The sequence below is a fragment of the Polypterus senegalus genome, chromosome 6, assembly GCF_016835505.1.
Source record: "Polypterus senegalus isolate Bchr_013 chromosome 6, ASM1683550v1, whole genome shotgun sequence".
NCBI classification, from domain to species: domain Eukaryota; kingdom Metazoa; phylum Chordata; class Cladistia; order Polypteriformes; family Polypteridae; genus Polypterus; species Polypterus senegalus.
Window position 1 is genome coordinate 11,281,428 of NC_053159.1, and position 27,843 is coordinate 11,309,270.

Here is a 27,843-nt window from a genome sequence, read left to right on the forward strand (position 1 = left end):
AAGGTGCGCTGTCTGTGCTACCTGTCTAAGACGGGTTGAAATCTAAGTAATTAATGTAGACCTCAGTGTTAACAATCGCAGTGCCTCATCTAATGACATATATTTAGCAATGTATGCAGTAATAAAATGCATTGGATGTGTCATTCCAACAGACGGTGCATCACAAACATCTGTAGCAATCAAAAGCACTGCTGCAAATGTCTGTGACGCACCATCTGTTGGAATGACAAATCCAATGCAGTTTATTACTAAAAATGTTTGTGATGCACCATCTTTCTGAACGACACAGACACACAGACAATTACCACTTTATTAATGTAAATACCTTTATTTAAAAAAGGTGATGACTTTCACCAGGATTGAGTACTTTTGCAAGGTACCATACCATCAAACTTTGACATGAATAAGTTATTCAGTCCATCAACATATTCAGTAATTGCTGGCAAGACAAAGTAAATTCCGTCTTCTCAATTATTGTTTGTCATTAAATGCAATTCAATCCATTTTCATCTGCTCTCCCAGCACAGTACTGGTAATCCTCAAGGAAGGAGAAGTTGAGTTTGAGTTACATAAGTGCATATTTCCATAGCTGCCATATTGTCAAGTAAAAATCTCAGACTGGCAAACATTTTCGAGGATTCACGACTTAGTCGCATGGCAGCGCCGCTTAGTGCCACCTGCTAATGGCTGAGCCAGCAACGCACTTGCTGTAATTTCAGGTGGCTGCTCTCTTTGACTCACGTGTTTTCAACACAACTATTATGGTAAACTTCACATTCAAAATATGCCATACGCTTATCACACGTCATATGCAGCTTCAAAGTAATGAACAGCTGAGATACGCAGAACTTCCTTAGGAACTGTAAGTTGTGAATGACGTGTGTGACAATATAATCAAAATCTGTGAGTACCTAAAAACAAAAGACAAGATGCAAACTTCAACTGCACCATAATACAAAATTAGGTGTAAGAAAATGGGAAAAATGCATTCATTTATTTAAAAAATAATTTTTGCTTTTCCCACACTGACAGTGATGAGCGAAACAATTTGTGCGATAACGAATTTGCACCAAAACTCCTTTGCAGAAAAAAAATTGAGTTTTCTCTTTCAATTGAATTTTGTACTGTCTAGCGAAGAGGAGTTTATTTCCTACCCGGAAGTATTCTCAGGCATTAATTCCGCATGCAACTACCTGCCATTTTGTATCATATATAAACGTCTACGCGTGGAAGTGTGTGTGTCTGTCTGTTTGTCTGGCCCGGAAGTGCGAGGCTACAGCATGAAGCTCAAAGAGCCAAGTTAATGAGTTGGAAGAAGAAATAAGTGCGAGACAACAGCATGACAGGATGTCGCTAAAGTGAAACCGCCGACAAAAGAGAAACTCGTTTAGCCACTGATTGACAATAGAGGCGAGCACATCGGCAAAACAAAACTGCTGAGGAATGAGAACCTCGCTTAGCCGCTAATACACAAGTGAGGCGAGCACATCGGCAAAACGAAACCTCCAAGGAGAAAATTGCTTAGCTGCTGATAAGCAATGGTGGCGAGTACATCGGCAAAACGAAACCTCTGAGGAGAGAGAAACTCACTTAGCCGCAGATAGACAACAGATGCGAGCACATCGGCAAAACAAAACCACCGAGGAAAGAGAACCTCACTTCGCCGCTAATACACAAGCAGGGCGAGTACATCAGCAAAGCGAAACCTCAGAGAAACGAGAACCTCGCTTAGCCGCTGATACACGTGCGAGGCGAGCACATCGGCAAATCGAAACCTCCAAAGAGAGAGAAACTTGCTTAGCTTCTGATACACAATGGTAGTGAGTACTTCATCAAAACGAAACTTCTGAGGAGAGAGAAACTCGTTTAGCTGCTGATAGACAACAGTCGCGAACACATCGGCAAAACGAAACCTCAGACGAAAGAGACACTCACTTAGCCGCTAATACACAAGCGAGGCAAGCACATCAGCAAAACGAAACCTCCAAGGAGAAAAAAACTCGCTTAGACGCTGATAGACAACGGTGGCGAGTACATCTTCAAAACGAAACCTCCAAGGAGAAACTTGCTTAGCAGCTGATACGCAATTGTGGCGAGTACATCGGCAAAACAAAACCACTGAGGAAAGAGAACCTCACTTCGCCGCTAATACACAAGCAGGGCGAGTACATCAGCAAAGCGAAACCTCAGAAAAACGAGAACCTCGCTTAGCCGCTGATACACGTGCGAGGCGAGCACATCGGTAAATCGAAACCTCCAAGGAGAGAGAAACTTGCTTAGCTTCTGATACACAATGGTAGTGAGTACTTCGTCAAAACGAAACTTCTGAGGAGAGAGAAACTCGTTTAGCTGCTGATAGACAACAGTCGCGAACACATCGGCAAAACGAAACCTCAGACGAAAGAGACACTCACTTAGCCGCTAATACACAAGCGAGACAAGCACATCAGCAAAACGAAACCTCCAAGGAGAGAGAAATTCGCTTAGACGCTGATAGACAACGGTGGCGAGTACATCTTCAAAACGAAACCTCAGAGGAGAGAGAACCTTGCTTAGCTGCTAATGCACAACCGATGAGATTGATCGATTGAAGTGCCAGAATCCATGGTTTCTAGGAGCCTTAGCTTTTTACATCACAGGCTTACACAGCTAGTATTTAAATAAAGTAAAACTAAACACAAAAATTGCTGTTCTAAACAGATGAAAATGGTCACTACACAGCAAGATAATGGCGAAAACACATAGTTCGTGTGTCTTTGAGTTATATATTCATCATTTTTAAAAAACGGAATTGACTCCTCTATGATGATGTGAATGAGAGGCATAAACTGCATTGATTTTACAGGTGAGATTCGGATTACGTGTTTTTACGCAGCTGCACGGATGAACAATGAAGCTTTAAGGAGCAGTATGATTTGCTTTACATCCAAAAAGAAAACTTTAAAACTCTAAAAAGTAAAGAAAATTTAATGAGTTGTGTGCTTCTCAATTGCTAAATTACTAACAAAATGAATTTTTATTGCACTTCGAAAACTTACAAGTTTTGCTCATCGCTATACATTTAACAATTAGGCCATTCTAAGTCGGTCCCTTCTTTTTTAGTTGCACTTTTGTATTTTTTGTTTTTCCCCAATTAGATACTTTTACAGGTTAGGTAGAATACATGATGGCGTCCGGCTGATATATGACGGCAAAGGAACACAAAACGTTGTGTTACAAATTTGCCGCATCGACAATACAATGTCTTCGTTTACTGTCCATTGTTCTGTTCAGAAACGCTAAATATTTGCACGGTCATTTTATTTTTTTTTAAAAGTTAAAATATACATTTTCGATTTTTAACACTCAGACTTCGATTTCATTAGGTTCACTCTTTGAAGACGTTTTGTCACTGAGCCCAATGTTTTCTTCTGTTGGAGGAGTTTCCTTGTCCCCTTCTGGCCTTGCATTCTCTTTGTGGCGTCTGCTCTGCTTAGCTTTGGAAAAGCTGCGCCTCAAGGTGGAGATAAGCAGAGGGCGCCTGGAGTAGGTGGAGTCCAATGCCTTCTTGTTGACGTGCTCGATGGTCACTTTACCTCGTAAAACCTGCAGGAACACCTGCCGGAAATACTTGGAAGAGAGGTTGTAGAGAAACGGGTTAAGAACAGAGCTGAGGTAGAAGAAACAGTCTGCAATGTAGTGGATGATGTTGTAGGCCCTGAAGTACTTAAGAGTCCACTCGGTCTTGGGCACTGCGGCTAACATGATCCGTCGAATCTGGTTTGGCATCCAACATCCAGCTAGAGCCGCAACAATTAATCCTAGAAAATAAAAAAAGAAACAGAGTCAGTTTACTTATTTAGCATATGCTACGTATTACCCAAAAAGTTGACTTTCCTCACCAGCGTAGTAGGCAGGATAGGTGCAATACTGAAATTCCTACAAATTAATCTTAGAAATACACACACATTGCTCATTGTATTTTTATATTCTTTGACACACTGATTAGAGCTGATATGATGGAAGTTTTTAAGTATATAAAGGGAAAAAATTGTGCACATCCCGCCAGTAAAATTTTAATGGAATTTTCAACTAAATCAAGTGGACACAGATGGAAACATGTTAAGAGTAAATTTCACACAGACATTACAAGTTTTTTCTTCACATTGACAACCACAGACACAATGAATAAGTTACCCAGCAGTGTGGCAGAAAGTGGGTCTTTGGGGACCCTTCATGTGGACTTTTAGAGCTTGAAGGGATGAAAATTGTGAATCAAAGGTCAAAGATGTGGAGTCTTTCATCTCCTAAATATTTGACTTCTTCCCTACCAATACACATACAGTGACATCATATTGTTGATCTGATTGAAGTTCACTTGGTGAAATTGTTTACAAGATTGTTTCCTAAACCAATTTCCACAATTAAAGTAAAAATATACAATTTGGAAAGGTAGTCGACTTCAGAGAAGCTCAAGTGTGTTTTAGATCCAAAAAAAAAGACAGACTCCTGCTTTATAAATTTATAATTCTGAAGAAACAGGACACCTTGATGAATCCATTTCTACAACTACTACAACTCCTGTTCAGCTTCTAATATTAATGATTTTAGTTAATGATAAAAATGGTCGTGCTGTTTCTGTTCCAACTTTATGTATTGATGTAATTACTCAGTTATTTATTGTTTTATATTTTATGGGAGCCATGATGTTAATTTACTTTCATTACGATGCGGTGCTATTTACTATGAAGCGCATCGCTGAAAAACAAAGTAATTATTTATAATTGACACAAGAAAATAAAAAAGCACTGCTTTATCCAAGTATCCTCAAAAAACAATCTTAAGTGTGTTTGTGTTTCATTTTTCTAGGGTCCCAGGCGTTGGAATGTTTGCTTTGTCTCCTGAATATGATTCTTTGATTAGCATTTTGGTAGCAGTGAACATTAGGTCAGATCTCTGATTTCAATGTCGGCTTCGGTTTATGTTTCCTATACGGGTCATCCTCATTGCTTAATCCGTGTTTTTTAGGGCAAAGCATAACACCCTGAAAGCATCAGACACAGGTCAGATACTCTCATGATTTATGATTGTTGTCCATTTATTATACCTTTTCTGAAATCTTAATTGATATTTATTTTCCTTCCAGGTTTTTTTGTTACCCTGTGGAATTTATTTCTGAGGTTGTTTTACATTTATATTTCTTAGATTATCTATCTATCTATCTATCTATCTATCTATCTATCTATCTATCTATCTATCTATCCTGCCGACTACAGTAAAATTAATATCTAACTCTCTTTCTATCCTGCCAACTACACCAAAATGAATATCTATCTATCTGTCCTGCCAACTACAGTACAATTAAGATCTATCTATCCTGCCAACTACACTAAAATGACTATCTATCTATCTATCTATCTATCTATCTATCTATCTATCTATCTATCTATCTATCTATCTATCTATCTATCTATCCTGCCACCTACACTAAAATTAATATCTATCTATCTATCTATCTATCTAACTCTCTTTCTATCCTGCCAACTACACCAAAATGAATATCTATCTATCTGTCCTGCCAACTACAGTAAAATTAAGATCTATCTATCCTGCCAACTACACTAAAATGACTATCTATCTATCTATCTATCTATCTATCTATCTATCTATCTATCTATCTATCTATCTATCTATCTATCTATCTATCTATCTATCTATCCTGCCGACTACACTAAAATTAATATCTATCTATCTATCTATCTATCTATCTATCTATCTATCTATCTATCTATCTATCTATCTATTTTGCATAGTAACACTTTTTCCATAGTGTATTTTAAATTTTTTAATGCCTGGATGTTGCAGATGGCCGATTACACTCTAAATATTAAAGTTAAACTTTTAGCCAATATCTAAATTGTTCAGCTAAGGAAAAAATGGCTAACAACTGTCAGTCATAAGGCTTATGTGAATGTTGCTGTAAGAAGTCATTTCGCTTTTATTCATTTACAATGTCATTCCGAATCGCATCATGATTAATACACATATGTGAGCAGTGAGAGAAAAAAAAAACAAGCTTGATAGAAAAGTGTTGGGTTTTATTCAGCATGTCCTTCTTTCCGAAGCTCATTATTCTTTATGGCAACTCCATTCTGCTTGTAATTTGCAGTTTACTTTTGTGTCAGTTGTCTGGAAGGCGAATGTGACAGTGAAGTATATTAACAGACAATACTTTTCGTCATGATGGGTAACTTGATTTGTCTTCTGTGAAGAGGGTCGTGTGCAAGAGACTATTTCTATTTCGATTTGGTTTTGTGCAGGGATTCTGCAATGCTTTCAGTGTTAAACCTGTGCTCTGATATACGTAATTGTTTAATAAAAATGATCAAACTGATTATGCAGCTTCCATCTGTTTCCTGAATCTGTTTTATTTTTTTTTAGAGCCATATCATCCAAAGCCTACTCTAGTAGCAGAATGTACAAGTTAAGAGCTAACCCTTGTGGTTGATAAAAATGAAAATGGGTAATATCTAGGATGGAAAATATTTCTTCGATCACCTTCAATTAATTATTTTTATACTTTGCTGAGATTTTCAATCCAATCCTTTCATCAGGTATGATTTCTGTATGCAGGAGGCCTTCTCTGAAATTCCAAAGCTGGAACTGATTGGCCAGCTGACCAGGGGGGATACGAGTGGCTATGACATTAACAAGCCCTCAGTGGAAATGGGGAGAGTTTCAAGACTTTGCTTCAGTCTACTTGTTTCACAAGGTTGTTTTGTGTAGTTGACTGGTATCTAGCGTATGAGCTGATAACTATTTTCTGTCTTTATTTGTAATCCAGACAAAGTAAATGTAATACTAGGTGGTGTTTCACAAGGCAGGTTTTACTTCATTAATGAGAACAGTGGTGCATCGATGTTTACCAACTCCCCTCAGTTTTTATGACTGACTCGGAATGTGAAATTTATGGCAGGTGGGGATGGAGCATCAAACATGCTTGCCAAGGGTGACTGTAATTGGTCTTATGTGAGCCCTTAAGTCACCCGCTGCAGGAAGGCCATAAACTGACTAAAGAAAGCAACTGGGGGATGAGTCGTACCTGAGCACTTTCATTGGTAACTGGTCAGGAAGGCACAGATAAACTAATCCTATTGGTCTAACGTATGGCTGTTTATGATTGGCTTTGAATCGGAGGCCATTCTGTACTACGACACCCCTTTGGTTTGTGTTTTGGGGTAAGAATGGTATAGCGTTGGCCAACTTGCCTTTACCTCTCTCTCTGCCTCTCACCATCTGGTCATAAAGAGAACACCAGGATGAAAACAACTCGGTCTCACCAGCCATATTGAGACTGGCATGTTTTAATACTCCATTCAAAGGCCATGTGGTAGCAAAGCAAGTTGGAGTGAAGATAAGCTGAGAGCCGCCTATGGACACAAGATGCTCTGCTTCTTAGGCTGTAAGGGTATGGTTTGGCAATATTCACTTTGTGTACTGCTTCCTTAATATTTTTGGGCATTTGTTTCAATAATACATAATTCAATGTGTAACTTCACTCCTGCCTGTTTCTTTACTCTGTCTAATTTCCTGAGATCTAGAAGGGAAGTGGGGAGGAAGTGCTAAAGTACCTGATCACCGAGTGATAAGTGTGTGGGATTTGAGACATTTTATTAAGGTCTATAAAGAGTATGAAAGGGGAAAATAGGGGCACCAAAGGAAAATTCCACGCTAATGATGTTTGAATGAACTCCAATATCAAAGACGGGCCACCTCTCCCTTGGAAGAAAGCCTGGACTTGATGGCAGGATCTTTTATCTTTTCTTTAGTGTTTGTCGGAAACTATGTCTGTACATTCTTTGAAAGTGGAGAAAATGCTGACAGGAATAAAGCATTGGCTGTGATGGGGTATCTGAGTCTGTTTCATTGGAGAATGTCGAACTATCTATCTATCTATCTATCTATCTATCTATCTATCTATCTATCTATCTATCTATCTATCTATCTATCTATCTATCTATCCTGCCGACTATACTAACATTAATATCTATCTATCTATCTATCTATCTATCTATCTATCTATCTATCTATCTATCTATCTATCTATCTATCTATCTATCTATCTATCTATCTATCTATTGTAACAAAGGCACTATATAGGCGCCTGACCCGACACAGATAGACACGGAGGCATGTATAAAAAGTACAAAGACATATTTTTCTTCAGCTGTGGGACACGTCTTCCCCGTGCCACACAGCCCAAACACAGTCCCAAAGCACAACAAACACAACCCACAATCCTTTTTCCTTGACCACCACTCCTCCTCAAGCTTAGTTCTCCTCCTCCTGACTGGCTCCTCGAGTGGTGGTGGCTGGGCCCTTTTATAGCCCACCCGGAAGCGTTCCAGGTGATTGACCACCTGGTCCTAATATCAAGCAGATAGCCCCCCCTAGCGGCCACACTGGGCCCCAACCAAGCTGTGGAGGACTCCAGCTCCCATGGAGCCCTGCAGGTGGTTGGGGAATCATTGTTGGCCAGGGAAGCTGCCACCAAGCGTCCCGGGGGAGATATTGGACTGCCCATGGTGGCTCCCCCGGAACATAAGCAGCAGGGGCTCTCCTTCACACTATCTATCTATCTATCTATCTATCTATCTATCTATCTATCTATCTATCTATCTTTTAAGATATTGACTCCTTTCCCCAAATTTGCATGTTCTTGGCTGCTGAGATTGAGATGTAAAGGGAAGTGGGGAGAAAGTGCTAAAGTACCTGATCACAAGTAGTAAATGTTTGGGATTTGAGACATTTTATTAATGTCTACACAGTAAAGAGTATAAAATGGAAAAATAAGGTCACCATAGGAAACGTCCACGCTAATGTAGTTTGAATGAGCTCCACTATCAAAGATGGGCCACCTCTCCTTAGGAAGAAAGCCTGGACTGGATGGCAGGATCTTTTATCTTTTCTTTCTTCTTTTTGTTGGAAACTTTATTGTGTATTCCTTGAAATTGGAGAAAATGCTGACAGGAGCAAAGCATGGGCTGTGATGGGGTCTCTGAGTCTGTCTGAGCTGTTTCATTGGTCAATGTTGCCCCCCTACATTGGTACGGGAGGTGGCCAGGAGGGATGTTAGAAGCTGGAGAGTCACATTACATTGGAGGCTTGCATGTTAATGTCTCTCTCTGCTATTTTCCATCCTAAGGAGAGATCATCTGTGCTGCACTATGCTGATGGTATGCTGGATCAGGGGCCATGTCAGATCAGACACTATTTGTGACATTAAGACAGAGAGCCACCTGGTAGCCTGTTATCAGGTTGTGCTATTTTAACCAACACACTTGTATTTTGCTTATATTTTGGGCGTATTATCTATACTATATGATTAATACATTTGTAACTTTATTATCCTGCCTGTGGAAGTGACTCTACTCCGTTCAGCCCTTGAGCCAGGTCCTACCAACTTACAGGGGAAAACTTGGGGGTTGGTGGCAGATTTGGCACTCTAGCCCGGCACTCTCTTCAGTGTGGTGTTGAGGTGTCACCCATTGCACAGCTGCATTCAGATCTCAATTCGGGTGGTTCGTTGTGTGGTGGGTGCAGCAAAGCACTGTAATCGGCGCCTGCTCCCAACCTGTTCTGGTACGCTGTTGTGCTGCCTTAGGTCATAAATATAAAAAGTTGTGTAACCTATGAAGGCAGTAGCATGGATTTGGGGGCATGTGGGTCAGGTCTATGTAGTAAAGAGTACCACCATGGGACCCTGCCACGACAAAACATCTCAACTGGGACGCACTCGCTCCCTGAACTCGTTATCATTACATTAGGCTAAATGTTGTCCTTGGTCCCATAAGAATGACTCAGAAGGCTCCTATAGGACTTTTTTTAAAAAGGTTACAATTAGCAATTTAATGAATATTGAAAATCAGGAGCAATCATTTACTTAAGCATAAACCAGGGATGTGTGGTCAGGGGAGGCAGTCATCATGAAAAGTAAAAAAAACAAATAATAATAACAAAATAAATGAGTCCACTGGTCTGTGCTATAAATTTGTTTTCTGTATGATTCCAATCATTTTGATCATTTTTATAGTAAAATTTCGCTGAATTGGCAAATTTTCTGTTCAAATATAACAGAGAAACTCGAGGTGTGGCAGCGACGAGCCTCACCTCACCTTGGACTGTGCTCTCCCTCACACACGGGGTTGATGCATTCGACTGGTGCGTGCCTGTTGCCGTCTTTCAGTATGTCACCAATATAATGTTTGCAGACATGTTTATTATACACCCAGACTTTCTAATATCTTTAACGAATGTGTGTGACATATTTAGTCTCGCTGATCAGACATAAAACCGCAGTGAAAAGGCACAAGGCGAGGCAGACAGTACTGTGCCACCCTAAAGGGGGCGCATGTGAGCCCAACAGGTGCTCGTTCCTGAAGACCCGGAAGTGCTGCTGGAAGAAGTTCGTTGGGAACTTGGACTCCCTCCAAGTGCCCTATAAAAGGAATCAGCCACCAACCACCATTCAATGACTTGAGTTGGCAGGAGGAAGACGAAGCTTGTGAGGACCAGTGAAGGTTGAAGGACTGGCGGCAAAGGGACTGTGTTGGTGCTTTACTGTCTGTGCTGGACTACTAGATAGATAGATAGATAGATAGATAGATAGATAGATAGATAGATAGATAGATAGATAGATAGATAGATAGATAGATAGATAGATAGATAGATAGATAGATAGATAGATAGATAGATACTTTATTAATCCCAAGGGGAAATTCCCATACTCCAGCAGCAGCATACTGATAAAGAACAATATTAAATTAAAGAGTGATAACAATGCAGGTATAACAGACAATAACTTTGTATCATGTTAACGTTTACCCCCCCCCAGATGGAGGTGAAGAGCCGCATAGTGTGGGGTCTCCTCAGTCTGTCAGTGGAGCAGGATGGTGACAGCAGTCTGTCGCTGAAGCTGCTCCTCTGTCTGGAGATGATCCTGTTCAGTGGATGCAGTGGATTCTCCATGACTGACAGGAGTCTGCTCAGCGCCCGTCGCTCTGCCATGGATGTCAAACTGTTCAGCTCCGTGCCTACAATAGAGCCTGCCTTCCTCACCAGATTGTCCAGGCATGAGGCGTCCCTCTTATTTATGCTGCCTTTCAAGCACACCACCGTGTAGAAAAGGGCACTGGCCACAACCGTCTGATAGAACATGCAGATGTTTAAGGATGCCAGCCTTCTAAGGAAGTATAGTCGGCTCTGTCCTCTCTTACACAGAGCATCAGTATTGGCAGTCCAGTCCAATTTATCATCCAGCTGCACTCCCAGGTATTTATAGGTCTGTACCCTCTGCACAGTCACCTCTGATGATCACGGGGTCCATGAGGGGCCTGGGCCTCCTAAAATCCACCACCAGCTCCTTGGTTTTGCTGGTGTTCAGGTGTAAGTGGTTTGAGTCGCACCATTTAATAAAGTAGATAAACCATGTGCTGTGTGGCAAAATCGTGTCCTGCCTGTCTCTATCGGGGCTAGGGTGGCTGTACGCACCCAGGGCTTCAGACCCTTTACTGCAGCCCACCAACTTGTGGTCAGGTGCATCATTTTTGCTCTGATGCATGTTGTCGATTGTGGGACCTTCTATAGACAGGGGCCTGCTATTCCCAATCATTTGAATTGACCACCGGTGGACTCCAAACAAGGTCAAAGGTGATCATCCAGAAGGAGGAAGTGCCTGAGCCGAATTTCAAGTGTCATAGTCAAGCGTCTGAACACTTTGGGCAATGTTGTATTTCCATTTTTTATTTTGAATACATTTACATTGAAACCTATAAAGCATCGACCCCACATGGAAGGTGGGAAAAGGTGAAGAGGAAGAAGAAGAAGAAGAAGAGGATTTTTTAATACATTTACAATGATAAAAGCTAAAATCTTTACTTTTGGTTTTGCCATTCTGAGGCATCGAGTGAAATGCAAAAATGAATTTCAATGATTTTAACCTAAACCCGCAACATAACAACATGTGAACATAAAGTGAAGGGGTCTGAAAACCTTCTGAATTTACTGGAATTTTCTAAAAAGGATCCGTTCTTTAAAGAAATGGTTTTATTTAGGGCTGGGATAGTGGTAGTCCATAAAGATAAAATATTTCATTTCTTGTCTCACTCAGTGAGTAATAATTAATATTACACTGCTGTCTGTCATACGTTATTAAATGTTTAATGATTCTTGTTCTGCACGGGCCTCATATTTGTCATTAAATTTCCGATAATGAACCTCCTAAATATTCCAACAGGCTCAGTAGGCACCTACTGTTCCATTCCACCTGGGCTAATGAGCTCTGATAATGTCCATTCAATGGACTGGCAAGTAAGAGATCAACGGAAAATGTCGAGTCTCTCATCAGTTGAGAAGAAGGCACTAGAAAAGCTGAGCATGGGGGGGACCTGCGGACTCCACAAAGAAGACCCCACTGTCTGGGAATTAAACCTGGAGATAAGAACTGCGAGACCGGAGTCCAAAGAGAATACAATCAGAACAAGATCGCACAAATCTCACCTCCATGCAAGGTGTGTCTGGAAAAATACCCTGCTGTCCAAAAAGAACATTAGAGCAAGACGACAGTTCGCCTGAATATCTATACCGACCTGACCTTCTGGACCAAAGGACACATGAATCAGAGATATTGTTGTTAGGCCACAGTAACAGTAGACATGTTTGACAGCACTTCTGGCATAAGAACCTCAAAGCAACTGTGAAGCATATCGGTGGAAATCTTAAGGTTTAGACTCAGGGCCTGGGAAGCTTGTAGTCATTGAGTCAACTAGGAATTCTGCATCATATCAAAGTGCGCTTGGAGAAACTATGGGGCCATCTGTCCAAAATTTGAAATTGAGCTGGAAATGGGGCCTTTCAACATCATAATGATCTAAATCCACCGAGGAATGGCTAACAAAGAAGAAATGGATGGTTATGGATGGGCCTAGTCAAAGACCTGATTTGAATCTCACTGAAATGTTATGAGGGGATTGGAAATGAACAGGAGATGCAAGGAAACCCACAAATGTCTTATAACTGAAGGACTTGTCAAAAATGTCTCGGAGTTGATGTCAGGTATACAGAACACCTACAAGAAGCCAATTCTTCTGAATGGACTTAACTTTTACCCCAGTGGACCATTTCATCTGTTGATATTTTTATTGAGCAAATGATTGAAAATTAATATTTTATTTGTGTTTTTAATCAAGTATGTCATCTTGATCTGTAGGCAAGGTCTGCGTGGAGGCCTACTGTTTGTCTGTTCAGATAATTCTAGATAGATAGATAGATAGAATAAAAATACTAAAAAAAAAATACTATAAAATAGATAAATACATAGACAGATATGAAAGGCACTATATAATAGATAGATAGATCTCTTTTATAAACTGTACATATTACATTAAATAGTGCCTTTTCTATCTATCTATCTATCTAAATTTTAAAATACTGACTTCTTTCCCCAATTTTGCATATTAATGCCTTTTTCATAGTATTTTTTATTGACGTTTATGTTTTTTCTGTTACCCAGTGGAATTTAGTTTTGCTTTATATTTATATTTCTTAGATTATCTATCTATCTATCTATCTATCTATCTATCTATCTATCTATCTATCTATCTATCTATCTATCTATCATATTGTGCCTTTCATATCTATCTATCTATCTATCTATCTATCTATCTATCTATCTATCTATCTATCTATCATATTGTGCCTTTCATATCTATCTATCTATCTATCTATCTATCTATCTATCTATCTATCTATCTATCTATCTATCTATCATATTGTGCCTTTCATATCTATCTATCTATCTATCTATCTATCTATCTATCTATCTATCTATTATATAGTGCCTTTCATATCTATCTATCTATCTATCTATCTATCTATCTATCTATCTATCTATCTATCATATAGTGCCTTTCATACAGTATCTATCTATCTATCTATCTATCTATCTATCTATCTATTTATCTATCTATCTATCTATCTATCTATCATATTGTGCCTTTCATATCTATCTATCTATCTATCTATCTATCTATCTATCTATCTATCTATTATATAGTGCCTTTCTATCTATCTATCTATCTATCTATCTATCTATCTATCTATCTATCTATCTATCTATCATATAGTGCCTTTCATATCAATCTATCAATCTATCTATCTATCTATCTATCTATCTATCTATCTATCTATCTATCTATCTACTTATACAATCTGTTGTTTTGTGTTGCATTTGTAATTAATATCATCACTTCAGAGAGATCTGTTTTCACTTTGACAATGAAAGTCTTTTCAGTTTTTTAATGTCACAAAAGACCAATGAAATCCACTGTAATTCTAAATTGTATAATAATAAACTGTGAAATGCTCCAAGGGTGTGAGTACTTTTTGCAGGCCCTGTACGTCACACAGAGTGCGGCCGGGAGCTGAACTCGGGTCCCGGAGGCTGTGAGACGGCGACTCTAACGACTGTGTCACCGTCAATACATCAATACTCTCAAAGTGAAGAAGCTGCCAAACACTTGAAACACCTGTACACTTATGTAAGTAGGACAGCACTTTCGCTGACAGTGTATATAATTATTCAAGATTCTAAAAAGAGTAACAGAAAGCAGCCGTCTGTAGATCACTAATGAGGATGTCTCAGAAACTTAAAGAGATGCTGCTGAATTTACCACAAGCCTTTAAAAGTCGGTGTCAGAGTGTTAAATGTCCAACAATATAACCTCATTTTTCTTCACGGAGTGAAGATTTTTCTTCTGCTGCTTGATGCAGTGACTGTCCTACTGTATGAATAAAAATCCACATAAAAAAACGAAAGCCTTAAAAATGTCACAAAACATATTTGTTATTTATATTCCAAAAAAAGCTGTGCTAAATAGAGTTTAATCTGTTTATTTTTAGTTGTAGTCAAGGAAGATGGACTACAATGCAAGCAGAGGTAACAAAGTAGCTCGGTCTCTCTGCCATTTTTCCATCCATGGAGGAGGAGAAGATCAAATATAAACAAGCGTCAAACTCAAATACTAACCGCAAGAATTGTAGTCAAAGAGAAGTCAATAAGGGAGTGAAAGTAAGTCTTACATCGTCACTATGTCTTTATCCAAATCTTGGATAGAAAAGATAGTCCTGTGGTGACCTTAATACCGATGCACATAATGCTGTCACCAATCGTGCACTCCCAGAGGATCATGGGAAACTGACATAGCAATGGAGCATGCTAATCTCTCAAAATGATGATGTCTAATCTTCTTCCTTCCTTCAGCTGCTCCCATTCAGGGATTGCCACAGTGGATCATATGTCTTCATCTATCTCTGCCTTTTCAACCACACCGACTGCTTTCATGTCCTCCCTTTCCTCATCCATAAACCTCATTGGCCTTCCTCTTTTCCTCTTGCCTGGCAGTTCCATCCTCAACGTTCTTTCCCCGATGTACCCCTCACGTCTGCTCCAAACGCGCCCAAACAAAGGACGAGCTTGTAGCTTCACCTACTGTTACAAACCTGGGCAGCCCCTTGATGCGCGTAGGGCACCACCCTCTATTTGTTGAAACTCACTCCAAGAACATGGAGCATATGACACAAAGGGGCATCCGTTTCACAAAAGAACCTCAAAATCCAAAGCTTTTCCTTCTCTCTCAAAGTTCAAATCTTACAGTTTTGCCTCCAAAAGGATTTTTCATCAGCACTATAGGAGTTGGACGCTTGACTTTTTTGTTTTAAGCCGTAATTGGCAATTCCTTATTTTTATTTTGCTTCGACTGACATTTACAACACTCTGAATGTCATTTCCCAAATCATCTCATTTAGCACCTCCTGTGACTGTCTCACTTCAGCCTGTTGGCATTTTCATTTAATTGTAGCATATGTAATATTAAAATGATATTAGAGAAAAATGGGCTGAGGCGGAACAGTTGCAGAGGCCACTTAAATGTCACGTTAGTAGTGAGGTGGGCACTGCGTTAAAAAGGCAGGCTTGAACCCTGACAGTTTTCTGCATTCTCTTGATAAATTATAATACTCTCATTGTAAAAAGATCTTTCCTTCTCCATTGCAGGGATGAGACGAGTCTGAGCCTTAAACTCGGTCACCTTGAGAGTAAAACAGGGTGCCAGTCCATAGCAGGGCACACTTAATCAAGTAGATTAGATTAGATGAGAGAAACTTTATTAGTCCTACGGAGAGACTCACATGCGTACAGCAGTACAAACATAAAAAACAAGATCACAAAATCATAAGACAAATAATATAGCCAATCAATCAACATAAATAAATGTGTATATTTTTCCCAAGGGGAAAATAACTTTTTGTATTCATTTATTTGGCTGAGACTTTAAACCGAAGCAACTTACAATATTTGTGATATGATTGGTTACATTATTATTGGGCTTTATCCAATTGGAGCACAAGGAAGGTGAAGTGTTTGGCTCAGAGTCGGAGGCAGCATTCGAACCCACAACCTCAGGGCTTGAAGTCCAAAGCCTTAACCACCGCACCACACTGCTTGCTTTTTGCATGACCTCTGGGGGGAGTCAGAGAGCACAGAGTTAGCCATCGCACAGCACTAAAAATGACTTTATGTTAAGTCTGATTTAAAATTTTTGGTTTTACAATGGTGTGAAAAACTATTTGCCCCCTTCCTGATTTCATATTCTTTTGCATGTTTGTCACACAAAATGTTTCTGATCATCAAACCTCTGACCATTAGTCAAATATAACACAAGTAAACACAAAATGCAGTTTTTAAATGATGGTTTTTATTATTTAGGGAGAAAAAAAATCCAAACCTACATGGCCCTGTGTGAAAAAGTAATTGCCCCTGAACCTAATAACTGGTTGGGCCACCCTTAGCAGCAATAACTGCAATCAAGCGTTTGCGATAACTTGCAATGAGTCTTTTACAGCGCTCTGGAGGAATTTTGGCCCACTCATCTTTGCAGAATTGTTGTAATTCAGCTTTATTTGAGGGTTTTCTAGCATGAACCGCCTTTTTAAGGTCATGCCATAGCATCTCAATTGGATTCAGGTCAGGACTTTGACTAGGCCACTCCAAAGTCTTCATTTTGTTTTTCTTCAGCCATTCAGAGGTGGATTTGCTGGTGTGTTTTGGGTCATTGTCCTGTTGCAGCACCCAAGATCGCTTCAGCTTGAGTTGACGAACAGATGGCCGGACATTCTCCTTCAGGATTTTTTGGTAGACAGTAGAATTCATGGTTCCATCTATCACAGCAAGCCTTCCAGGTCCTGAAGCAGCAAAACAACCCCAGACCATCACACTACAACCACCATGTTTTACTGTTGGTATGATGTTGTTTTTCTGAAATGCTGTGTTCCTTTTACGCCAGATGTTAGGGGACATTTGCCTTCCAAAAAGTTCAACTTTTGTCTCATCAGTCCACAAGGTATTTTCCCAAAAGTCTTGGCAATCATTGAGATGTTTCTTAGCAAAATTGAGACGAGCCCTAATGTTCTTTTTGCTTAACAGTGGTTTGCGTCTTGGAAATCTGCCATGCAGGCCGTTTTTGCCCAGTCTCTTTCTTATGGTGGAGTCATGAACACCGACATTAATTGAGCCAAGTGAGGCCTGCAGTTCTTTAGACGTTGTCCTGGGGTCTTTTGTGACCTCTCGGATGAGTTGTCTCTGCGCTCTTGTGGTAATTTTGGTCGGCAGGCCACTCCTGGGAAGGTTCACCACTGTTCCATGTTTTTGCCATTTGTGGATAATGGCTCTCACTGTGGTTCGCTGGAGTCCCAAAGCTTTAGAAATGGCTTTATAACCTTTACCAGACTGATAGATCTCAATTACTTCTGTTCTCATTTGTTCTCATTTGATCTTGGCATGATGTCTAGCTTTTGAGGTGCTTTTGGTCTACTTCTCTGTGTCAGGCAGCTCCTATTTAAGGGATTTCTTGATTGAAACAGGTGTGGCAGTAATCAGGCCTGGGGGTGGCTACGGAAACTGAACTCAGGTGTGATGCACCACAGTTAGGTGATTTTTTAACAAGGGGGCAATTACTTTTTCACACAGGATTTTCTCCCTAAATAATAAAAACCATCATTTAAAAACTGCATTTTGTGTTTCCTTGTGTTATATTAGATAGATAGATAGATAGATAGATAGATAGATAGATAGATAGATAGATAGATAGATAGACAGATAGACAGATAGATACTTTATTAATCCCAAGGGGAAATTCACATAATCCAGCAGCAGTATACTGATACAAAGAAACAATATTAAATTAAATAGTAATAAAAATGAAAAGAATTAAAATAAAAATTAATGTTCGCATTTACTCCCCCGGGTGGAATTGTAGAGTCGCATAGTGTGGGGTCTCCTCAGTCTGTCAGTGGAGCAGGACGGTGACAGAAGTCTGTCACTGAAGCTACTCCTCTGGCTGGAGATGATCCTGTTCAGTGGATGCAGTGGATTCTTCATGATTGACAGGAGTTTGCTTAGTGCCCGTCGCTCTGCCACAGATGTTAAACTGTCCAACTTTAATCCTACAATAGAGCCTGCCTTCTTAACAAGTTTGTCCAGGCGTGAGGCGTCTTTCATCTTTATGCTGCCTCCCCAGAACACCACCACGTAGAAGAGGGCACTGGCCAGAACCGTCTGGTAGAACATCTGCAGCATCTTACTGCAGATGTTGAAGGATGCCAACCTTCTCAGAAAGTATAGTCTGCTCTGACCTTTCTTACATAGAGCATCAGTATTGGCAGTCCAGTCCAATTTGTCATCCAGCTGCACTCCCAGATATTTAAAGGTCTGCACCCTCTGCACAGTCACCTCTGATGATCACAGGGTCCATGAGGGGCCTGGTCCTCCTGAAATCCACCACCTGCTCCTTGGTCTTGCTGGTGTTAAGGTGTAAGTGGTTTGAGTCGCACCATTTAACAAAGTCTTTGATTAACTTCCTATACTCCTCCTCCTGCCCACTCCTGATGCAGCCCACAATAGCAGTGTTGTCAGCGAACTTTTGCACGTGGCAGGACTCCGAGTCATATTGGAAGTCTGATGTATATAGACTGAACAGGACCGGAGAAAGTCCAGTCCCCTGCGGCGCTCCTGTGCTGCTGAACACAATGTCAGACCTGCAGTTCCCAAGACGCACATATTGAGGTCTGTCTGTAAGATAGTCCACGATCCATGCCACCAGGTGTGAATCTACTCCCATCTCTGTCAGCTTGTCCCTAAGGAGCAGAGGTTGGATGGTGTTGAAGGCGCTAGAGAAGTCCAAAAACATAATTCTTACAGCACCACTGCCTCTGTCATGGTTAAATGTGTTTGATGATCAGAAACATTTTGTGTGACAAACATGCAAAAGAATAAGAAATCAGGAAGGGGGAAAATAGTTTTTCACACCACTGTATATATCCTGCCCTCGGGTGGCATGGTGGTGCAGTGGTAGCGCTGCTGCCTCGCAGTAAAGAGTCCTGGGTTTGTTTCCCGTGTTGTCCCTGCGTGGAGTTTGAATGTTCTCCCCGTGTCTGCGTGGGTTTGACATGCAGGTTAGGTGCATTGGCAATCCTAAATTGTCCTGTGTGTGTGTGTGCGCCCTGCAGTAAGCTGGCGCCCTGCCCGGGGTTTGTTTCCTGCATTGCACCCTGTGCTGGCTGGGACTGGCTCCAACAGACCTCCGTGACCCCGTGTTAGGATATATTGGGTTGGGTAATGACTGACTGACTGACATTTTCATACAAATGCTGTAGCTCAATGCGCTTTACAAGATGGAGAAAGAAAAAAGAAAAAATATAAAAATAAAATTAGGCAATAGGCTAAATGAGGCAAAAAATAAAGTAAGGTCCAATGGCCAGGGTGGTCAGAAAAAAAAAAAAAAGAAAACTCCAGAGTGATGGAGAAAAAAAAATAAATCTGTAGGGGCTTCACGAGACCACCCGGCCCCCACTGGTCATTCTACCTAACATCAATGATCTCAATCTTCATGTAGAACAATTAGATGATGATAGTCATGTGGACCTCTGGACCCTGGAAGCCAACCCAGGTCTCCTACCTGCAAGGCAGCAGCGCCACCCACTGCGCCACCGTGTCGCCCTCTATGTTAATTAGTATTGTCTAATTTTATTTTTATATTTTGTTATTTTTTTCTTTTTTTTTTCACTTTCTTCATCCTGTAAAGAACTTTGAGCTCCATCTTTTGTATGAAAACGAGCTATAGGAATAAATGTTGTTGTTGTTGATCCCTTCTGACAGTAATGGGATTTGAACCAGCAACCATCCACATCCTTAGCCACAGTAAAAACAAACACCAGGTTTGAATTCAAGTCCTCGGAGTCAGACTTTTGAACGAATGATTTTGCTTTAAGGACATTTTGCAGCATATTTTGCTCTTTTTTATCCAATCTGGCAAATTATCCTTCTCCTGGAGCTCAAATAGGTCAAAATACAATTAGAGGAGCGAGCTCAAGTTCTTAAAGATCACTTCAAAGTGCCAAAGACACAAACCCCAGTGGGGCTACCGATCCATAAACAGCATTATGGATTAAATCCCACTTCTCAGCTCTCCAGTGTTGTTGTCGAAAGGATAAAACTGTTCCCAAATGGCTGACAAGACACTTTGAAATTGGTGTTTAACTTGGCAAATGAAATCGAGGATCATGCATTGATTTTCCAATGTATTTGTTAACCACATTTATGAAGTTACAATAGGCAGATGCACCGCAGAATAAAGTCGGGAGGAGAGAGCAGACATTGCGGTCGCCGGACGCTTATGAACTGCTTTAACACGCTCTGCTGTATTGTAGCTGAAATTGGATTCACCCTCAGCTTCCCGTTCCGCCCGTCTGCGGATCAAATGCCACTGACGAGACCAGCTGAGTGAAAGGTGACCTTATAGAATATAAGAAGAATGTGCAGGGTGGTTAGAGATGCCGACCACCCACTCCAGGGAGCCCCAATTCAATTCCTAGTCCAGTCCCTGAGACAGCAGGCTGACGGGGCCCCAGTAGCATTTATAAGTTTGCAGGTGAAACGCGGACCAGGTTAGGTCAGCCCGTCTGGCATCAACAATCATGCCACGGTCGAGATCATTGAGGCAACACTCTTTCCCGCATTCTGGTGTTTAATGCCAACACTAACTGACGCTCCTGAGTTGCATCCGCATGATGTTATGAAATGTGTTAGCTGTTTGTAATAATTTGATCAGTGAACATTGTAACCACCAGGGGGTGGCACTGAGTCCCAAAATTCAGACACAGTAATGCCCAACATATTTTTTAGGATAAAATAAAAGATTTTTATTTATCCAAGTCACTGTCCCAATAATCATTCTTTTAAAGATTAGCCACAATACACAAAATAAGCAAATTCTTCCTCTGTTGAGTGTTGCCCACTGCCCCCCGACTCTGACTCCCTGATGCCACAGCGTGTCTTCCTGGATGACATATGTAGTACTAGGTTGTTGTACCGTGTTAGCCATTATGAATGTAGAGAAAAGCCAAGCAAAATGACACCTTTTATTGGCTAACTAAAAAGATTACAGTATGCAAGCTTTCGAGGCAACTCAGGCCCCTTCTTCAGGCAAGATGTAATACAGAAACTGAAGTTTCCTGTGTTTATATCCACACACTAGGACAAGAAACAACAATGGTAAATTTTTAAATGAAAACTCTTAAATGTAAAAATTAATAGGTTCATTCAGGCTAAGATTAATTTAACAGGAGATAGAAGAACAATGTATGGTCAAGATCTTTGGATAAGATAACTGTCCAACAAAGTCCTTTGAAGTTTGTGATGAGTTTTTCAAAACAATGCAGATCTCTAGTCAGGTTGTCTGTGTCAGTCTGAGAGATGCAAACAGTCTTCATATCTGGCTATAAAACTCTTGTCTCTGTTCAAGCCATGCTGTAATGTATTAAATTTTAACATGAGCTTAACTTCCCATTCTTTTCTCTCTTGCTGCGTTTTGAAGTTGCCCATAAGCCCTGTGATTTTAAAGTCCCTCTCACAGTGTCCATGGCTGTTGAAGTGGGCCGCTACAGGAACATCTGTGTTGCCACGTTTAATGTGGAATCTGTGTAAATTCATTCTCTGGCGGAGTGTTTGTCCAGTTTCTCCCACATAGAGTGCAGTGTCAGGACATTTCATGCTGAGAATTAGGTAGACAACATTCGATGATCTGCAGGAAGATGATCCCTTTATGTGATGTTTAAGTCGGGAGTTTGGTATATATAGAAAGTAGGGTGATCCTCCCCCAACAGCGCCCTCTATTGGGTATCCAGGGTCCCTGACTGGGCTGCATTTCCAGACTTCAACTCCCAAGCAACCCTGTGGGTGTCCCGACTGAGCTGCCACATGAGGACCACTGTCACCTGCAGTATGAGGGAACGAACTGCACCCAACTCTGGGCTTCTGCTGGTCCAAACAACGCATTAGACCAGCCGGGCACAAAGTTATTGCTTTGTCCAGCTGGCCAACCCATCTGTCTTTCCGCTATGACGGATGGCAGCCGGTGCCATTACCTGACTGTGACACCTCTGTAATGGAAGGACAGGGGGAGATGACTAATGGAGGGGCTTATAATCTCCTCCAAACTGCAGATTGAAAGTCCACCTGGGGTGTACCTGGGGTTTATGGGACTTGGTATTGGTTAGCTCAGTCCTGTTGGGTTCTAGGGATGCCACCAGGGGGAGCTGCAGGAGGAGCAGAGCCTGAATTTAGGCTTCCACTACACCTGGGAGTAATTCCAGGTCTCCCTAACAAGCCAACTGGAGTTCTCCAGCTTAAAAGCTGAGCTGAATGACTTCCGGCCTGTTGCTCTGACATCACATCTGATGAAGACCATGGAGCGGCTGCTGCTTCACCACCTGAGGCCACAGGTCCGTCACGCCCTAGACCCTCTGCAGTTCGCATACCAGGAGAAGGTGGGAGCGAAGGATGCCATCATCTATATGCTTCATCGATCCCTCTCCCACCTGGACAGAGGCAGTGGTGTTGTAAGAATTATGTTTTTGGACTTCTCTAGCGCCTTCAACACCATCCAACCTCTGCTCTTAAGAGACAAGCTGACTGAGATGGGAGTAGACTCACACCTTGTGGCATGGATTGTGGGCTATTTTACAGACAGACCTCAATATGTGCGTCTTGGGAACTGCAGGTCTGACATTGTGTTCAGCAATACAGGGGCGCCGCAGGGGACTGTACTTTCTCTGGTCCTGTTCAGCCAACATACATCAGACTTCCAATATGACTCGGAGTCCTGCCACGTGCAAAAGTTCACTGATGACACTGCTATTGTGGGCTGCATCAGGAGTGGGCAGGAGGAGGAGTACAGGAACCTAATCAAAGACTTTGTTAAATGGTGCGACTCAAACCACTTACACCTTAACACCAGCAAGACCAAGGAGCTGGTGGTGGATTTTAGGAGGCCCAGGCCCCTCATGGACCCTGTGATCATCAGAGGTGACTGTGTGCAGAGGGTGCAGACCTTTAAATATCTGGGAGTGCAGCTGGATGACAAATTGGACTGGACTGCCAATACTGATGCTCTATGTAAGAAAGCTCAGAGCAGAATATACTTTCTGAGAAGGTTGGCCTCCTTCAACATCTGCAGTAAGATGCTGCAGATGTTCTACCAGACGGTTGTGGCGCCCTCTTCTACGCGGTGGTGTGCTGGGGAGGCAGCATAAAGATGAAAGACGCCTCACGCCTGGACAAACTTGTTAAGAAGGCAGGCTCTATTGTAGGATTAAAGTTGGACAGTTTAACATCTGTGGCAGAGCGACGGGCATCAAGCAAACTCCTGTCAATCATGAAGAATCCACTGCATCCACTGAACAGGATCATCTCCAGGCAGAGGAGTAGCTTCAGTGACAGACTTTTGTCACCGTCCTGCTCCACTGACAGACTGAGGAGATCGTTCCTCCCCCACACTATGTGACTCTTCAGTTCCACCCGGGGGAGTAAATGCGAACATTAATTTTATTTTAATTTTTTTCATTTTTATTACTCTTTAATTTAATATTGTTTCTTTGTATCAGTATACTGCTGCTGGATTATGTGAATTTCCCCTTGGGATTAATAAAGTATCTATCTATCTATCTATCTATCTATCTATCTATCTATCTATCTATCTATCTATCTATCTATCTATCTATCTAAAAGGAGCCAGCTACCTGAGCCTGAAATGGGAGGAGGTGGACGAAGCTCGCCTACGAGGTGTGGAGAAGGAAGGAGGCTGCAAAGCTCTGGAAGAAAGGGACCAGTGGTATTATAGTACGTGTGACTGTCTGGATTTCTTACCCTAAATAAAGGGGCTTTTATTGCACGAATTAGTGTCATTCCTGTTTTTGTCGGGTCAGGGCAGTAGGTGCACCCCTGGTTTCCACACCTCTTTGTCTTCCCTTCCGGTTAAGAAACTGTCGTCCTTCACCAAACTGAGATGCCCATTCTCCGCCTATAGTGTATGTGAAGGTTTAAATCATATTTATAGGCTTCATGCAAAATCGTGCTTGACCTGCAGATTTATAAATAAAAGGCAAACCTTCACATACACTGATGGTGCACATTATTAGGACCACCAGTACACGTGCTAACCCATGCAGTTATCCGATCATCTAATCATGTGGCAGCAGCACAATTCATAAAATCGTACTGGAGGAGGAGGAGGTCAGGAGCATCAGTTAGCGTTAGTGTCTTGTCCTTACACCGGAGGGTTTTTACGACTTGCCTTCTGACTTGAAGTGCACCTCTGATATTTTTTTGTCTATTTATGGGACAGTAGTACTAGGGTGTTGTACCGTGTTAGCTATTATGGATGTAGTGAGAAGTCAAGCAAAATGACACCTTTTATTGGCTAACTAAAAAAGATTACAATATGCAAGCTGTCAAGGCAACTCAGGCCCCTTCTTCAGGTAAGAAGCAATCATTGTCATTACATCTCACCTGAAGAAGGGCCTGAGTTGCTTCGACAGCTTGCGTATTTTATTTAGCTGATTAAAGGTGTCATTCTATTATTGGGACAAAAGCCAGTTCCCCAATTTAGGCCTGAGTAGGCCAAAGCCTCTCAATGATTTTGTTAGGTCAGGCTAAATGGGGTGAGGCCTGTTCTTGGCTGGCTTGTGGACCTTTCAGGAGACATCACACTGAAAATACACTCGATTCATAACACTGATGTAACCACGTGTGCAAAAACAATACTAAGCTAGAGAGAAATGGGACAGCCGTCCGAGCCCCACTACCATAAAATCCAAAAGTGTTTTAAACAATTAAAGTAAGGAAAATCAAATGCTTGTATTTACAATACCCTAAGATGCTAAGGATGCAATAAGATAAAACGATGGCACAACACACAACTGTCTTTCTATCTGTCCACTGACAGCAAAATTTTAACTGTCCTTTGGAACGACGTCACCGAATTTGTGTTTTCTTTCTTCATGCCTTTTGAAGTCTTTGCTTTTTTCACCCAGTGCTCAGTCAGCTATCGTCTGTACCAGCAGACCACCACCACCCCCACCACCCTCCAAGTCCAATTATAAAAGAGTCTGATAAAGGAGTAATTACCTGCACCATTCAGGATTCGAAATTTCGGTCAAATCCTCCGCTACCCTGCAAGCGGCAGTGATGGAAATATCTGAATTCCTCTTAGCGCTACGGCTCATGTTAATCATTTGTGGCGTTCACTTAATTCAAGACTAATCACGAATGGGTGGGGGGGAGACTTGAGGTGTGCCACACGATGAGATTTAAACGAAAGAGCGCAGCACATTAAGTCGACGCACAATTCATTAAAATCACTGGGATGATGAGTGTTACTCTGGAAGAATAAAGTCAAGCTAGATGAATACGGCTAAGGCTCGTCATGTACTCCAGGTATTCATGCAGTAAAAATAAATGGCGCCGGCTGGGCTAGCCAGTGATCTATTGGGTTGTCGGCTTTGTGTTGATTTTTCTTCTTTTTGTTGGTTTAGAAATCGATGAATCAGACAGTAAAAAGAAATCCATTCATTGCTGTGTCTGCAAAGGCCATTAAATCCAGTCATAATAGCAAATCCTGTATATGCTTTTGCATATTTCATTTCATTTCATATTTTTTTCTATAGCACATTTAACCTACTTAGCGTTACATTTTTTTTCTCAAACAAAAATTTGTAGAAAAGGCTTCCATTTTTTGGCATGAAAAATGACATTTTTAATTTAATCTCATCTTTCTACTGTTAAACGTGCAAAACACTAGAAGTATAAAGTCAGAAGTGTAGAAAGCATAATAGCTTTCTTGGTACGATAATAATAATAATCATATAAACAGCACACTGCACATGTGCAAGTGATGTGAGCGTCGCTTTCGGATTCCCAGAATCCCATTCGGTTTCCCTGACCGTTTCAATTTCACTGCCTGAAGACAGATTCACTTCGTCATCACTGCTTAGGAGAGGGGATTCTTACAAGACGCCATTATGATAATAGGAGAAGATGCGTCTACACCGTTGCCCAAGTAACACTCGACAATAACGCTGTTGGCACTTTTACAACTCCAGAAAACCTTGTGTCTTGTGTCCTGAAATGTGTCTACACCGTTGCCTGGGTAACGTTGGGGCCTGATGCTTACACAAGACACGCCCATACCGTTGTCCGAGTAACGGTCGACACTAATGCTTTTCGCATGCTTTAACAGTCCCAAATAAACCACAGGTCTTATGTGAAATGTGTCCACACCATTACCTGGGTATCGCTTTGGCTTGACGCTTACACAAGACACGCCCATACCGTTGCCCGAGTAACGTTCGACACTAACGCTGTTGGCACTTTTACAGCCCCAGTAAACCTTGTGTCTTATGTGAAATGTCTATACCGTTGCCCGAGTAACGCTCGGGCTTGATGCTTACACAAGACACGCCCACACCATTGCCCGAGTAACACTCGACACTAACGCTGTTGGCACTTTTACAGGCCCAGTAAACCTTGTGTCTTAAGTGAAATGTGTCTACACCGTTACCTGGGTAACGCTTAGGCTTGACGCTTACACAAGACACGCCTATACTGTTGCCTGAGTAACGCTCGGGCCTGATGCTTACACAAGACACGCCATTACCATTGCCCAAGTAACGCTCGACACTAACGCTGTTGGCACTTTTACAGGCCCAGTAAACCTTGTGTCTTAAGTGAAATGTGTCTACACTGTTGCCTGGGTAACGCTTGGGCTTGACACTTACACAAGACACGCCTATACTGTTGCCTGAGTAATGCTCGGGCCTGATGCTTACACAAGACACGCCCATACCGTTGCCCAAGTAACACTCGACACTAACGCTGTTGGCACTTTTACAGGCCCAGTAAACCTTGTGTCTTATGTGAAATGTGTCTGCAACGTTGCTCAGTTGGCACTCTAGCTCTGTTTTTACAGCCCAAATGACGCTTGTGTCTAATGCCAAGGAGGTTAAAAGAGAACAAGTGTCAACCCAAGTGTTGCAATTGCTGAATTCAATTAAAACAAATAAACATCTAAACCAAATGAAAGAGAAGTGTAGAGAAGACACGTTTTAAAATGAATAAAATTACTTAACAGATTAAGAAAGCAATAGAAGGAGAAAACCACGATTAATCGACAGCAACAAGAAACACACCAAAACAGAACAGACAGCAGAATACACAGTCTTTAAAATAATTCCTGAGAAAATGAAAAGGTTTTTAAATTTGACTTCAAAATATTTAGTGTGGGGGATGACTTAAAAAAGATGGCTGACTATTCCGGAGACTTGTGGCAGCTACAATGAAGGCCCGATCTCCTCTAAACCTGAAACGAGAACGTGGCACAGTTAAAATCATCTTATCAGAGGACCGTAGAGCTCGAG

The 27,843-nt window shown here is 41.4% G+C and overlaps 1 protein-coding gene across 2 annotated transcripts in view; it reads right to left on the reverse strand.

Moving 5' to 3' along the window:
• Positions 1-2,946: 2,946 nt before the first annotated feature.
• The window catches only part of LOC120530787 (G-protein coupled receptor 39-like), a 259,986-nt gene continuing 235,089 nt past the window's right edge, over positions 2,947-27,843 (reverse strand). Inside the window, exon 2 of one of the 2 annotated variants that reach the window (XM_039755394.1) lies at positions 2,947-3,807. In XM_039755394.1, the coding sequence (XP_039611328.1) occupies positions 3,346-3,807 (462 nt within the window). In that variant the 3' untranslated portion in view covers positions 2,947-3,345. The remainder of the gene's footprint in view (positions 3,808-27,843) is intronic. The other variant, XM_039755393.1, reaches the window with a different exon arrangement.